The sequence below is a fragment of the Malania oleifera genome, chromosome 1, assembly GCF_029873635.1.
Source record: "Malania oleifera isolate guangnan ecotype guangnan chromosome 1, ASM2987363v1, whole genome shotgun sequence".
NCBI classification, from domain to species: Eukaryota; Viridiplantae; Streptophyta; class Magnoliopsida; order Santalales; family Ximeniaceae; genus Malania; species Malania oleifera.
The window spans coordinates 147,285,034-147,301,210 of record NC_080417.1 but is presented as its reverse complement, the minus strand read 5'-3'; the positions used below and the strand labels follow the sequence as shown (position 1 = coordinate 147,301,210).

At 35.5% G+C, this 16,177-nt stretch overlaps 1 protein-coding gene across 1 annotated transcript; it reads right to left on the bottom strand.

Annotated features, from left to right (window-relative positions):
• Positions 1-1,234: 1,234 nt before the first annotated feature.
• On the bottom strand, positions 1,235-15,664 carry LOC131163149 (uncharacterized). The gene is made up of 7 exons (XM_058119881.1): positions 15,113-15,664; positions 13,472-13,612; positions 13,017-13,382; positions 4,671-4,916; positions 2,657-2,749; positions 2,010-2,210; positions 1,235-1,717 (listed from the first exon to the last, which is right to left on the bottom strand). The coding sequence occupies exons 1-7, from the start codon at positions 15,440-15,442 to the stop codon at positions 1,502-1,504; spliced, it is 1,593 nt and encodes a 530-aa protein (XP_057975864.1). The 5' UTR covers positions 15,443-15,664; the 3' UTR covers positions 1,235-1,501.
• Positions 15,665-16,177: the final 513 nt, after the last annotated feature.

Sequence of the window (16,177 nt, the reverse complement as noted above, 5' to 3'; positions counted from 1 at the left end):
AGGTCATTGACATTCTTTTTCTTAAATGAAGTTGAAAATTTGCAATGTTTTTAAAGAAGAAAAAGATTAAATGACCTTCAAATGGCATCACTTTTTATGAAAATGATGAAAAGATTCCCAAAATGGTATGGTAAGTCGAGATTTGTAATTTCTCAAAACAAGTCATCCTCCAAAGGGAGACTTAAGGGCCTGTTTGACATCACTATAAAAAAATTAGAGAAACAGAAAATATCAAACGAAAACCAAAATTAGAACTAGAAACTAAAAATTTTAAACCATGCTTGATTAACATTTATAAAGCTAATGCAAATTAAAAACCTAATTAAAAAATTCTCATTTTCATCTTTAAACCAAAATTTATAAAAAAATGATTACAATAATAAAATTACAAATAATACACATTTCAAAAATTGCTATAATAAAAATAAAATTGATTATAATTATTTTAGTTAATTGTTGTACTTTCAAATTTTACTTCACATTAAAAATTTTGATTATATTTAATTTCATATGATTATTTAATTTTAATTTTAATTTAAAAGTATATAAAATGAATAATTTATTCTAAAAAACTATTTCTGGACATTAAAATTTTTGACAAGAAGTTTGTCAAAATAACTAAAAACTATAAAATCTAGTTTTTAGTTTGTTGACAAATAGTTACAAATCGGCAACAAAAATATGAAAACGGATAACAAAAACAAACGCATTTTTATAATCTATTTTTTTTTACTTTGAAGAAACAAAAACAAAAAATAGAAAACAACGGTAACAAACAAGCCCTAAGGTTACATTTGATTTGGGGAATGCTTATTTCTAGAAATAGATTAATTTTAGTTAGTTACAATTAATTATACTAGGGATTATATTGTTACTAAAAAGAAAACAACAATATGAAATATTTTATGAGTTCATAATAAAAAATAAACGAGAAATAACTATTTTCAAATTTTATCAAAAAAATGTCTGTTCCTTTCTTAGTACATGTTGAATAAAATAATTAAAAATATATATATAAAATCACTATTTTCTTAATTTTTAAAATTTAAATTATATTTCCTCTTTAATTCAATAAATAACTATTTCATCAAACCAAATGAGTCAAAAATTCATCAATGACATTTGAAGGGGTAATCTAGGACATTTCTCCTATAAGACCAAGTTCGCACTTTGCAATGAGATTCTAAATGTAAGATTTTGGGATATTCTCTAATCAATCTCAAGTACCAAAGTGGACAAGCGGAAAATCATACCACATTTTTATTGCTAAGAGCATTAGAACTTCTCATGCATATTCCAAATCTATTCAGTTAATTAACTGTACAACAAATAGTAGAATCACTTTCCACGCATATTGTGCATAGCAAATTTGCAACCATCATACAGCAAGATACACGAGTAACTTATCACTGTACAAGAGGAGTAAGCCATTGATATGCACAAACTCCTCACCCCTCCCAAAAAAACAGGTAAAAAAAATGAAAAAGGAAAGTAAATACTTTCAGCAGCCATTTGGCCTGTAGTATTTAGGGGGCAGAGAAGGGCATCTTTCGTTCATATGGGAGTATGGATCCATGGTGTTGTATCCCGGTAGTTCCATTCGATACTTCCCTCGAATTTGACAGAAAGGCAGCTTTACATTGTCACCATCATTGCACCACTTTGGCAAGCGGCTCGAATTGTTTTCAAAGAACTTCAGAGTGTATGCATCTTTTATCTGCAATTTTAGCAGTAAGATGTACTGGGAATCAGTAAGTTCCACTAAATTTTCAAATCACATTGAAAGATTTCATTTTTAAACTTAAAATCGGGATCATTCTTGAGCTCATAAAATTTATTCAATGCATAGTGTAAACTGTGATTAAAAGTGAAGATTGGCCAGACAGAAATTTGCATTTAGTTTAAATTACTTAAGTCTTCAGACAAGTGGCCCAAAATCATTTAGATTTTGCACAGCTGTTCAATTTAAAATTAATGGATTCTCATTTATGCATGCTTGAGAGACTTACCGTGAACTCTGTAACTTGAATAGAGCTAGCAATTGGATCAAACAGTCCGGCCGCCTTATACATCGCAAGAATGAAAGCAACACAGGATGTTGATTTCCCATCACTGTAAATCCAATCATCTTGCTCAGGAATTGTCAGCAGCTCATCAAAAGATGACCCACGCTTCTCAGTTTCCACAAGAATATCTGAAAGATCAAGGCCCTATAGAGAAAACAGAAGCAGCTTGAAGGTCTTGCTTCAAATCTCACATTGAATTAAGAGATTATGGAAATGATTTGATTTTGATTCTTTTTTTTTTTAAAGCCGAACAGCTATCTATTGATCATCTCGGAAGAATTCTGATGGCTTGGTGACATTCAGATCAAGTGTTCAAGCCCACAAACTACTTAGACCATTAACAGTACAGAACCCAAATATGGTCTACAGGACAGATGCTTCACCATCCAATCACCTAGTTGGGTGTGTGCGTATGTGTGAGAGGGGTGGGGGGAGGGAGGTGCTGTGGCTCTTGATGCAATTCACAATGGAAGAGCATGTAAACTGACAACTAAATTCATCTGTCAGAATAAAAGATCTCATCCGTCCAACCCATATTTCAGTAAGAAAAAGCATTTGATAAACAGACAGGGAATGAATAGTTACAATACCCGAGTCCCAAGTCGCTTGTTCAAGGCTTCATTCCACATGTTAGCAGCATATGCAGGCTGTATTTGATTCCAAACTGTCATAACAGAGGCAACCTGTATTACAGCAGAGCTAGCAATCAAAATCAGTAAGTCAACAAAAAAGCAGGAAAAAAACCCCTTAAAATGTGCATAAAGATGCAAGTAAAAGGGGGGCAAAGAGGCACCCACAAGATGGTAACACATAATATAAATTTTGGTTGATACGGCTAGTTGAACTTGCCAATGACATCTATTATGCCCCTTCTAGTTCATAGAGAGAGAGAGAGAGAGGCACAACTAGATCTTAACATGCATAATCAAAATTAAAATGAAATTGTTATTTGAATTTTCCAACAAAAAAGATTACCAGGTCTTTTTTTTTTAATTCATATTTTGTTTCTTTTTACAAGAGAAGCAAGGATGAGCTACAAGTTGAAGAGCTATCAGTTTTTATGGAACTTCCAAAATGGAAATTTCAAAATCCACTTTGATTGTATACTGTGCTAAATCCTAACACTTGGAAATTGTGTTTTCCCCAACATATTCTCAATATGATATTTCTACCCTTTAGGCAAGCTGAAGGGAAATTGAAGAAGATGTAGTACATAGAATTAAGACAGATTGATTAAAATGGAGGAGTGCGTTAGGTGTGTTGTATCATGTATGGTCATATTTAAAATTAAAAGGAAAGTTTTATAAGACGACTATAAGGGCAGCTATGCTTTATGGTTCAAAATGTTGGGCAACTAAGAAACATGTACAAAAAATGAAAATTGCTGAGATACGCATGCTAAGGTGGATTAGTGGTTTAACATTAAAAAGAAAAAAAAGAGAGTAAGAAATCAGCATATATGCAGTAATTTAGGTATAGCATAGGTTGAAAACAAGATAAGGGAGGGGCAGCCTAGATGGTTTGTGCATTTTAAACACAAGCCTAGTAGAGCACTTGTGAGGTGGAGTGAGTTGGTTATTATTTCTGCCACAAAAAGGGATAGGGGTACACCTAAAATAACTTGAAATGAGGTAGTGAGGAAGAATTTAACAACCCTTAATCTAATAGAGGAAAAAGCTCTGGATCGAGTGAAGCAGGAAAGAATTCATGTAGCCGACCCCACCTAGTGGGACTTAAGGCTTGTTGTTGTTGTTGTTAGGAAAAAGTCTAGAGAATAATAGTCTTAGGATTGAATTTCAGTGTTAACAAGGCAAACAAATCAATTTGGAGCCAAAATAAAAAATTTTGCTTTGTCCTTTGAAATTTGAGTTCATCATACCAATGCTCTAGATATTTTCTTAGTAATAACTACATCAGATTTTGCTTCCAAGCTGTTTGGCATACCACATGGATTTTCCAAAGCAAGTTTTTAGCTCAAATTTAAACAATAGAATTTTTTCCTTTTTTATTTTTTTAATGTCTCTACCATGAGATTAAGTTTCTGAAAGGTGGAAGCAACAAAACTGATTATAAATTTTAGCCTGTTACTTTCCTACCTGTACCTTCCACATACCCCTAATATGAATGGCTTAGAAGGCCATAACTTACCAAGCCATGTGAATGGGCTTGCAAATGTTCTTACATGCTTCAAATGTACACTGACATCTCAACTAGATGCTGAAGTAAATTACATGTTGCGAATGAATGAAGTGCTCGTGGCATATATAAAGAAATCAAAATTTTGATGACCTTTCTTAATATCAATTAAGTTCACTAAGAAATCAGCTCAAATTCATATGTTGGATGGTATGATATTAATCAAAGCTTGCTTCCAAAAAGAAAAGTGAATTTACAAGCTGCACCATGATTGTGTGAATGAACACCAAAATGCTTCAAACCATGCACTTATTTCACAATGACAGAAATTATTGTGGAGAAAGGTCAAGATTAAGAGAGAAAAAAATTATTATCCACATACACACCACACCCAAATATTGATAAAATCATCCATGTTATTGTCAACCTGCCTTAAGAAAAACTGTTCAGAAAAGGGGAACACAATACCAGATTAGCATCCAGAGGGGGTGGATAGTTGCCATCTAAAGTGTCTATCCAGCTAAATAACAGGTTATGATAGCCATACGGCTTCCCTGCCATGCTTTGTGCATACTCCCATGCAGCTGTCTCATTGAACTTGGCCCGCATGTCAGGATGCAATGGAAGCAATGCTATATGAGGATTGGAATCGTCTTTAGTCAGCTCAAAATCCCACCACTCATCCCATGGTAGCATAGCAATAACATCTTCTCCCTACAACAAAAAAGTAAAGCACATTTTGAATCAATAACAAATCATTAAAATACTTCTTTTTGATCAATTGAAAAAGAGTATCATTAAAGAAAGGATACCAAGAGAGGCAACTCATGTATACATCAAGACTACTGACAAATGTTTAATTTTTAAAAATAAACACCTGAAAAGATAAAAGACACTTTTCCCATAAGTAAAGATTTTTTCACCAAATTTTCCTTTAGAACTTGAAATGATCAGTCTTTGTCAAAAAAACCTCTTTGGTTTGTTTCTCTCTGAACTGCAGGATGAATGAACTCCACAAACTTTCTTTGGTCTTCCTTCCAAATAAGTCTTGCCAAGCAAAAAGCTCCTTTCAACCCAAATGACTACACATCCAACTGACAACTACAAATGACAATGCCTATTGCGAAGCAAATGTTTGAGATTGATTTTATTTCAATTATTATTGTCATATGATAAAATTTTTCTCCATTCAATTATTCCTTTTTTTTTTCTTTTTGTTGCTTTCGCCCCATGCATGAACCCAAAAAATGCCCATATAAAATAAATGCTTAATGAATTAAACTTTATATTTGTCAAATGTATCCAAATAAAAAACATTTATTCTAAGTTATGTCCATGTCTTAAAAACAAAGGCCACAGAAAGCATTTGCATCAGCAATTCAGTAGTGCTGTCTTTGGCTTCAGGCCTTTAGAATGTGTATATACATGTGCACATCCACGTTGTGGCAAGATATTCCAGTGATACTAAAGAACTTCAAAACATTCTGATGAGGCTCAATCTAAAGTTTCAGACCAATTCTCCATCATAAATTAAAATGTCTCTACTAAGTAAATTATAATAAAACTAAGAGGAGTCAAAAGACATTGATGGGGACCGGCCGTGGAGAAAGAGTAGAAGAGGAATAAATGAAGAGAGGGAAAGCATGCTCAAATCAAATATATTGGTCTCAAGCCTACAAAACCCTATTACATCATGATTATTTATAATAAAAAATAGAAATACAAAAATGATGGCTAAACCTTTATGCCTATGATTCCATAACTAAAAAATAATCCCAAATAACAAAATAACAAATATAATCAATTATCTAATTACTAGAGTGAACTCAATTATGCTTCTTTGTCTTGGGGGCAGGGCCTCCAAATAGGCTCGGACCTATCTAACCAAGTTATGACCAATTGTCCTACAACAACTCTCCCCTGCTTAGAAAAAACTCAACCTCAGAGGCGGGAAAGGGACCAAGACTACCATCAATAGAATAATAGCCCACATGCTTCATAAGAAAAGCACTGTCAATGGGCTTCAGCTACACCATTGGAGGCTCCCAACAAGTCATCAGCTTGTATTTATTCTTGTTGATTGAGAGAGAATAAGAATTTTTCCAAGCACTGTGAAAGATGTTCCTCTCATGGGTACCCTAAAAGAATGCAACAAATTTTGAGAGGAACTGAGGGAGAACGTCATAATAGCGATCCAATCTTGAAGGTGACAAGGTAAGTGAGTAATGATAATTCACCTTCAGAATCTCAGACTGGTATTGTCGACCCAAGTTATCTTGTAAAGGAGATGGTGGAGTTAACCATCAAGTGCAGTTTCTAGGAGGCTTCCTTCTGACACTGCATTAGTGCAACTGCCACCATCAATAATTAAAGAGCATAACTACTTCTAACAGATTACTTGACTCTGGAAAATACTGGTGCACTTATGAATTTTAAGGAAGGACCGCATATGGCAAAGTGCTAAACAGGTAGGATAGGCAGAATTATTACCTTCTCATCACTAAATTGACACCAGTTCCAGCTTCTGGCTAAAGTGTTATCTTCATATTCTCTGTCAGCAAGTGTCATGATATGAGTAGGACATCACGACTGAAGGCTTGGCACTTGAAGCAACAAATCCTGGCTGAAACTTCAGAAACCATATGACCAGGATCTTCACCCTTTAAGGGTGACTTTGAAACATCCATACCCAATTGGTTAACAGTTTGTCATAGACAGGACACTTGAGTGGCACTTCAGGGAGCATCAACTACCCTCTTCCACCTTATTTGCAACCTGAATTGCATTGTTAATTATAATGAGCCTGTTAGAATACCACTTTACCTAAAAGCTTAAGCTGTTAGGTTGTGGGCCAACAATGTATATCAAGCTTTAACACTCCCCCCACACATGCATCGTGGCAGCACGTGTAGAGATAAACAAATGATAAACACCTTTATAGGAAATTAGATAATTCTTAACAAACAAATAATAAAAGTGGGTAAGAAGACTAGAACCCAGGACTTTTGGGTAACTAGCTCCGATTCCATGTTAGAATACCACTTTACCTAAAGCTTACATTGTTAGGTTGTGGGCCAACAATGTATATTAGGCCTTAATAAAGATGACACCCTGCAAATTTGGAGGCAATCCCAGGCTCAAATCCTCACAAATATAAGCAATTATAATGTCTTCTCTTCATTCCATATCTGCTGGCCAAGTAATGAAATCTGCTCGTGTAGCAGGAGACAGTCATGTGATTGTCCTATTTCACACTAAAAAAATGTCGATGAATGCATTGTTGATAGTTGGGAGGAACACTATTGGTCCTCCATAACATGCTTTCATCTCATAATGTTATCTTCGGAATATTTCTTGCTGCTTGAGCCACCAAAATTTGAAATGCTGGACTTGGTGAGATACAACATCCAGGTTTCCATGAATAAATCCAATGTTCAAACTTGTCAGGAGAACTGTCACATGAATATCAGGAACATCTAATCTAATACATTTAAAATTGGATTGATCTCCTCTAGGTGCAATAACATGCGGGGCAGTAGTACTACCCCTTTCCTGATGAGATAGAGAGCCAAGGATCTTGGCTGGAAAGATGAAATGATATCTTTTGCATCATAGTTTTGAGCTCATAGATATAATCTCTTCCATGTAGTGGACCTGTTGTTTAGGGACTTAACCTCCAAAGAAAGTTCAGCATCAATTTTGGGCACCATTTATTTACCTTTTTTTTTTATAATAATAATGCGGTCATGGATTCAAAGGCATGGAGACAACCTCTTGCAAAAATTCAAGGTAAGGCTGCATACTATAAACCCATCATGGTCCACCCCTTCTTTGAACCCCGTATACGCGGGAACTTTGTGCACCAAGCTGTACTATCTTCTTCTGACAGAAAAGAGAATTCAAAAGGAAAAAAGGAAAATTAATAAGAAGAAAAAGATGAGAAAGTAGCACAAATCCAGTCCAGCCCAATTCAGATTGGTATGGTTTGCTGGCTCTGGTTTGTTCAGTTTCAGTCATAGTTGTCAGAATCTTACGATTCTCGATTCGATTCATATGATGTGTATCTACTCCACACTAAATCGATTCAAATCTAACTAGCGAATCTAAAACCTACTGAATCATTGCCGAAAATATCGATTCACCTGATGAATCTATCCGAATCTATCAATTCACACGATTCTATACCTATCATATCCTAACAAACCTGGCCAGTTTAAAACCCGCCAAAACGATATTTCTTTCTTCTTTCTTGCTTTTGTTTTTACAGTTTACCTTCCATTCCTTGTCTATGTTAGTTTTGTGCTAAAAAAGAGAAGAAATAGAACTTCACATGTTATATTGCCTTCACAAAACCATTCTTCACTCCAGGAGTATACTATTCTGTTATTAAGAAGAAGGGAAAGAACACTCACTGGCTGAGGTGGTATTCATGTTTCATTGTGTTGTTAAGATTCAAGAGTTGGTTTTTGTGGTAGTTTGTTAAGTTATTATCATAATACTTAGCTTGTGAAAGAATATACACGAAATATTATTTTTTTTAAATTGTTGATAAACGCCAAAAGTTCAATTTTATATTATTTTTTCTTGATTCCTTCCCTTAAACAGCTCAAAGTTCATTTTTTTATTAATATTTCTCGACTCTTTCTCTTAGTTTTCATTTGCTTAGGGAAAGTATACACATGAAACATGGTTTTTTTAATTTCAAAATTTAAATGTAGTTTACCATTTTGCTTGTTTGTATATCAATATGTGCACATCATTTAGAATTGACTTTGGAAATTGTACAGAATCTTACGACTCGATTTGATATTTGATTCTTGATTCCCAAAATTGGAATTTTGATTCACAATTCAAATCTTGATTTGACAACTATAGTTTCAGTGGACTCATTCTTTATTGGAATAAAGGGTTTAGCTCAGGTCTAGAATGGACCCTAAGGTCCAGCATTATTACCTCTTCAAACAAGAATAAAAAAAAAATAAAGAGGAGCGGGCTAGGGTTTGCCTCGGCATGTGCAGCCAGTGGGTTAAACAATGTGTCCCAGCAACTCTGCAGGTGGATCATAAATGCAGATTAATGAAGGGTGACAAAAGCTGATGAGATGGCTTGAGCAAGAAATGCTGGGGTGCAAGGGAATTGACGTTTCATCTGGTTCTGTCCTGGCAATGATGGTGGCAACTAGCAATTGCAAATACCAAAGGCAAACAGTAGTTGAACAGTGATCTTGAGGGCAACAAAGACGAAGTTAGCAATGGTAAAGAAAGACCACAAGCAATCAACCGGTTGTAGTCGAGTGAATGCTCTATTCTGGTTTAGAATTTTGGTTTTATTTTTTTTCTCTTTTTTAATGGAGGGAGCGTGGGGGAATAAGAGGGGAACTTTCAGCTCTGATACCAAATGATGGGGATTGGCCACAGAGTAGGTGGAGGTGAGGAAAAGAGGAAGAATGGGCTAGGGAAAGCATGCTCAAATCAAGTTTATTAATCTCAAGCCTACCAAACCCCATTACGTCATGATTATTAATATGAAATATAAGAAACACAAAAGTTCCAACTAAGCCCTTATATTTAAAATCTCTAAAACTCCATACTTAAAATAATCCCAAAAGATAAAAATAATTAATCATCTAATCACTAAAGTGAACTTGATTGTGCTTCTTGTCCTTTGGGAAGGGGCCTGCAAATTGGCTCAAACCTATCTAACCAAATTGTCGTTGCCTGTCCTAAATCAGGCGTACAAAAGATGCACGGTGTTGTTTTTGGTTGGTCAAGAAACAACTACTAAAGCATTGTGGCCCACACAATAATAATTAAAAAAAAAAAAACAATTCAAGAATAACCCATGAAAATTGGTATCCTTGGAAGGCCACAAAAGGAGTATCTAATCAAAATGTGCATGCACATGCACATAAATAATAAAAATTATTTAAAAAAAAAAAAGATACTCTATAACCACAATTAGAAAGGTGTATGGTTTACCTCCATAGTACCATATACCCCAGAAATTGAAACTTATATTTAAACATTTTGATTAGGTGTAAATCAAACTTGCAACTAGATGTGATGCACAAGCATTTCAAATGCAAGATGAGACAAATACAAAAGCATCAATCAGAAGTACTTGGAAATATATGCCTCTTAATATGATATATCAATCTCTGAAGGTGCTCAACTGTGGACATGATTAGGTATGCAAGATGCTTGTTTTATTGTCCGTCTTATCATACATAATAAGGTTGGTCCAGTGCCCAAGGCTCCGGCTCAGACCAGGATCCAGGGAGTGCGGATGGTGAGCAGCCTTACCCCCATATACTAGAGGGGATGGCTCTCCAGAATGGTTTTAAACGGCTGCAACTGTTACGTGACACAGTTTTTTGGGTTCCATACCATCACACACCATGAAATTAGTAGAAAGAAAAATCACAGCCATAGCGGCCGTTACGGACCACGACTGTTAGATAAAGGCTGCTATCATGGTTATTAAAATTGCAATCTAGATCGCAGGATTTTACGATTCTACTATCCAGATTCGCCCAAACGATCCAAGTCGCAACAAAAATCAGAATCAAGTAGAATCATGGTAGAATCGTAAAAGAATCGGTAGAATCGTAAAAGAATCGATAGAATCGTAGAATCAAAAATAAAATTGTACAGATCCTACTCTGTTACCTGGATTGGGATTTTTTTTCTTTTTTGGGCTTCAATAATGTGGCCCAATACATGTTTTTATTCGCCCAAAGGCCCCAAAACGTTTTTGTTTGGTCCAACTCCAAAGTCTTTTAAAACTGGGGAAAAATGGCTCCCAGCCTCCCATCAGCAAACAGATTCAGCAGAATCTGCACTTGATTTCCCTGGAGTTCAGCACCTCAGTCCTCTACTCCTCATTGAAATTCAGCAACCCTGCACCTGAATTTCTCTCCTGTTCGACAACCAAAGAGCCCTCCATCTGGTGACTGGTGTTTGATCAGCAGAAGCTAGCAGTCTTGCTGTTTGATCAACAGTTTTTTGGCATTCAACAGCCAGAGTTCCTGGGGTTCAACAAAAACTCAGTCCTCAGTCCTCAGTCCTCAGTCCTCTCCCTTCTTTGGTGTTTGACAAGAACACAACAGCCCTCTTCAACACAGAGTTCTTGTTTGATCAGCAGCAGCCAAGAAAGGAGCCAAGCCAGCTGGCCCAGCAGAGCTGCAGAGGTATGCTTTGAAATAAATTTTTTGCTTCCTGAAAAGACTCAGTAGTGAGCACTGTTTTTCTCCTCTTTTTTCTCCTTTTCTTGCTCTTTTTTCTTTTTTATTCTTTTTATTGTTTGAACTTTTCATTTTATTTTTAACTTCTTATAGTTACTAAGTTACTAACCAAGTTTTTAGTCTCAAGACTTGTCATAAAGTTCCATATATATATAATTTTTTAATATTTATTTCACATTGAAAGTAGAATCTTACGATTCTCAATCCAATTCTACGATTCGATCCTGCAGACCCCTCCAACGATCCCACTTAGAATCCCAATTCTAACAACCTTGGCTGCTATGGCTATTACGTAACCACTACAGCACTGTTACAGTCAAAAAATTATTTTTTCCCCTTCTCACTTTTGTTTTTTCCCCTATCATAAATCATTCTCAATATATTGTGTTGAGAGAGGGGGAAAAAGTTATAATGAAGATGATAATGATACAAAATTTACTATTTTTTAAATACTCACAATATATACATTAATTAACAATTTGATAATACTAATTAAGAAAACATTTTTTTAATAATATTAGCAATTTGATATTTATGCTCTATACTTTTCAACTTCACTTATTTTCTTTCCTGGTTAAGTATCATTCGTATGTCTTACGTGACTAATAGATTAATAGAGTGTACAATGTGTATTGTTTTATTTATTAATTTATCACACATAAGAATAATGAAAAAGTATAAATACACACACCCGCACGCACAAGTAATTTTCCCGTCAATGATGGTTTAAAACAAATTTAAATTTCTTATCCTCACCAAACAACTTACTTAGTTGAGCTAAAGGATCCAAAATATACTAACACTCTTTCTAAAAAGAGTTAAAAGCTTAAAACGATCAAATACACTAATATGCCATAAGGTTGTGTATGTTTGACAAGAATTCATGGTTGTTACACCCACTTCCCGTTATGTAACATCCACAACTCCCACATCCTGCTACACCCGTTACCGTTACATTACGCTACCCGCTACCACGATTTAAAACCTTGTTCTCAAGATTTCAATCCTACGTTGGCATGATGAGCACTTGCCACAACTGGAATCCAGCCTTCAGTATCTTCTACTGTAAAATAAACCATTGAAAAAACAATAAAATATCTTTTCATAAATAAAGTCATTTCTAATTGCATCTTTGAACTCCCTTATCAGACAATAGCAAGAAAAAATGCAAATACTTTCAAGTTTTCTAAGAACTGAAGATAAAAATACCATTATTGTGTATCTAACAAGGCAAAGGAATGCCCAACAAAGGCGCAAAGGGGACAATGTCAAAGGATTTGAACATATAGATGCAAAACCAAAATGAGAACCTCTGAATGCGTCAGAGACTATTTCTAGAGCCATTTTCGCTCCTTTAAAGCAGTGTGTTGTGTTCTATCATTGTTTTTTTTTTTTAAATAAAAAAAAAAAATTTGAAGCAGCCACAATACCAAAGAGGCTCTAAGTTGGTGCCTCCCAACAAATAAAAATGAGAAACATACTTTCTAGTAATATAAAAAGGAGAAAAATGCCAAAAGAGATGGCATAGATTGGCTATGTTTAATAAGGAAAAAAGAATTTCTATGTCTAACCTCATCATTTTCATGTCCAGATTCACCAACCCATAACTTCCCCTCAGAGTCCCTTAAGCAGACAGCAGTATGACCAGCATAAGCTCCACTAACCCACTTCTCTAGTGTCTCAAAACCACCCCACCTCCCACGAATTTTAGATATTGCAAGGAAATCTCCAGAATGGATATCATCAACACTGATATTTGTAACCCATGGTTGGGGACGTTGTTGAAAGGAAGCTCCCATATGTTTCTTGAGGAACCCAATGTTTGCATTCTCACCCCATCCTGTATTTGTAAATAAGGGGAAAACATCCCAGAGTGCTTGAAGAGTTCCCAGCATCCCTGCTTCCATGAGGAATATAGAAACCCCCCTGCTCTTCACCTGATTCCATAGAGTTCAAATATTTGAAATGTAAGCTTCAAAATCAATTAGAGGTAATCAATGTGGAGTAATCAAAAGTGGAAACTCACATATTCAAGCTCAGCTTTTCCTTGCCATTCTTTGAAATCAAGGGTATGCTCTCGACCCAAAAAATAGTAGTCCCATGTCACACGGTATGGAGTTGCGAAGACATAAAGATCCATACATGTCCAACTATGAGCCTTGCTAACCTAGATAAGAAAAGTGGTAATTTTGAAGTCATTCATATAATCATGAGCTCAAAAAAATAATGATGAGCTTAAAAACTAAAAAAAATTATTCTTCTATCAGCAATATGAAAAACTGTAACACTTATGCAAGAATCTAATGACAGATCAAGCTCAAGCATTAAGAGTGACTCTTAAATTTTTCAACACCCAATATCGAAACAAACTAACAACATAAAATTTTCAGGTGTAGGGTGAGACAGCATGGCAGCATGCCATAAGCCAGTGTTAGTCCCACCAAGCATGGTCTTCAAAGGGCTAAGCTGGACAGAGTCCTACCGGTAGACATTTTAACACAAACGTGCTGCTCTCAAGACTCGAGCATAAGATTTTTTTTTTTTTCATTTTCTGGGTAGATAATAGTGAAACAACTTGAACATAAATCAAAAAATTTCAAAGCCCATTAGAGCTGTAACTATCACATCCTGTTGCATAGGCACACCAAATGGTTTGAGTAAAATTATAAGCATAAAAATTTCTATGGAACTCCTAACCACCTCTTCTTCTTTTTTTTTTCCCTTTATTTGGACATTAACCATATAAAGGTATCATCCTTACCTGCACTCTGTAATGTTACCATCAAAAACCTAAACAACCAATAAAAATAAAATATAAAAGAAACTCTATAATATCCAAATACGATACCACCCACTAAGCATTACTCCAGAATTCTACAAAATTGACTAAAACAGCAAGAAACTACAGAAAATATTATCCATGCTAGAAATCCACCAAAAAATGAAGATACCCAGGACTCCAAAACTATGAAAATCGGGACCACTGATTAATTGTGTATCTAAGAGCCCACCAAAAGAAGTAATAGAAAGCGTTATGTTCGACTACTAACCTTGAACATCACCCAAATACATAGAACTTCTATACACACCTAGATGGAACCGTTCCTCCACTTGTCATTTAGAACCCATCAATAGACAATGTCATATTAATGTCTAGACCCATTATTAAAGTGGTCTAGGAACCACATCATTGAAATCCACATCAAAGCATATTTTTCACTTTTAAGGGTGTCGATTCAAATCCAACTTGAAGAAATAATTCCTCATTTTAAGTCTTTCTATACACAGTAATCCAGTATTCTTAAAAATTCAAACCCCGTAACCGAAAATAAAACACAACACATTAACGCAAGCACGTCTTTCACCAAAAAATATCAAACCAACAATGAAAAAAAAGCCCACATAAGTGCCTGACCGAAGAAGTGAAGTTCCGTGGGACTCGATAACACCAACATGCAGATTAGCAATTCTCAAATAACAATAAATCCAAGTAAATTTCAAGACATCCACCAGTAAGGCAATGCCCATGTACCAGATTCCCAAGTATTTCAAGTCCACTTCAACGTACCCACCAATACCCAGATGCCAAATTCTCTAATACTCCACAAATTCAAGCAAATTTCAAGATACCCAGAAAAATATGAGTCAAGCAGGACAAGCTTGTAACCTTAATATGAAGAGTCCCTCCGCCAAACTCACTGCCACTTTTGTTGTGGAACTCCATCCACGCTCTGTTCTCATAAAAGCAAGCCCCCTTCCACTCCAAGGAGTCGTCGGGGGACGAAGCGGCGCCAACGAAAGTGGGCAAAATATCAACTGCGCCGCGGAGGGAGTTGAGCAGCGGCCACGACACTTGGTGAGGCAACAGCGGAAGCACATCTTGCAGGTAGAACGGCGCTTGTAAAGCGATCGCGTGCGGTGAGAGCAGAATTGAAACGATGAGGAAGGTGATGCAACTGTGGGATGAGAAGAGAAAGGAAGAAGGAGGAAGCCTCATGGCTGAGGATATGAGAAGCTGAAGCACTGCGGGGAGAGGGAGGGAGAGAAGGAGCGGGGGAGAATGGAATGGAATGGGATCTGTTCTCTATCTCTCTCTCCCCCTTCTCTCTACTGAACCATGACCTCGGCAGCATTCGACAGTACGTGAAACGACGCCGTTTATTTGAGCCTTACCCTTTTTTTGGCCTTTTCTTCTTTCCCTCCCCCCGGAGAATCGAAGATGGAATCATGGAAGTGCTTTTTTATTGAGGAGACGCGCAAGAATGCAAAAAATTTTGATTTAAAAAAAAAAACATTTGAGTTTTTTTTAACTTCTAAAAATTTCAAAAACTGCTTCTAAATTTTAAAGAATTTTATGAATATTAAATTTGTCAAAAAAGCACAAATATCATTTTATATATATATATATATATTTTTTTTTAAAGACAAGTTTTTTAAGAAAAAAGTTTACTTTTTTTAATAAATATATTGAAATGTCTTTGATATTTTTGAAAAAATTAAAGACAGTAATGAGATTTTTAAAATATCAAAAAAAATAAAAAAAAATTTTTTTTTTTTTCCAAAGCTATCAATCTTTTAAGGCCTCTGATGGGACTCCACCCTTTTAAGTCAGTGTGAGTCACATCAAAACTATAAAATGTTCCAATGTTAAGGTAGCATGAGAAGGAAGTGGAATATTATATGAAAGGGTTTCTTTGCGTATTCCATCAGACATCTGTGACCAGCCTCCAAG

What these genes read in the sequence shown, in the direction of transcription:
- LOC131163149 (XM_058119881.1), bottom strand. Translation starts at nt 15,442, where the DNA reads ATGAGGCTTCCTCCTTCTTCCTTTCTCTTCTCATCCCACAGTTGCATC. An exon ending in GAAAAGCTGAGCTTGAATAT is followed by an intron (nt 13,383 to 13,471) that starts GTGAGTTTCCAC and finishes CTATGGAATCAG; the next exon opens with GTGAAGAGCAGGGGGGTTTC. An exon ending in CCCCTCTGGATGCTAATCTG is followed by an intron (nt 2,750 to 4,670) that starts GTATTGTGTTCC and finishes GCTGTAATACAG; the next exon opens with GTTGCCTCTGTTATGACAGT.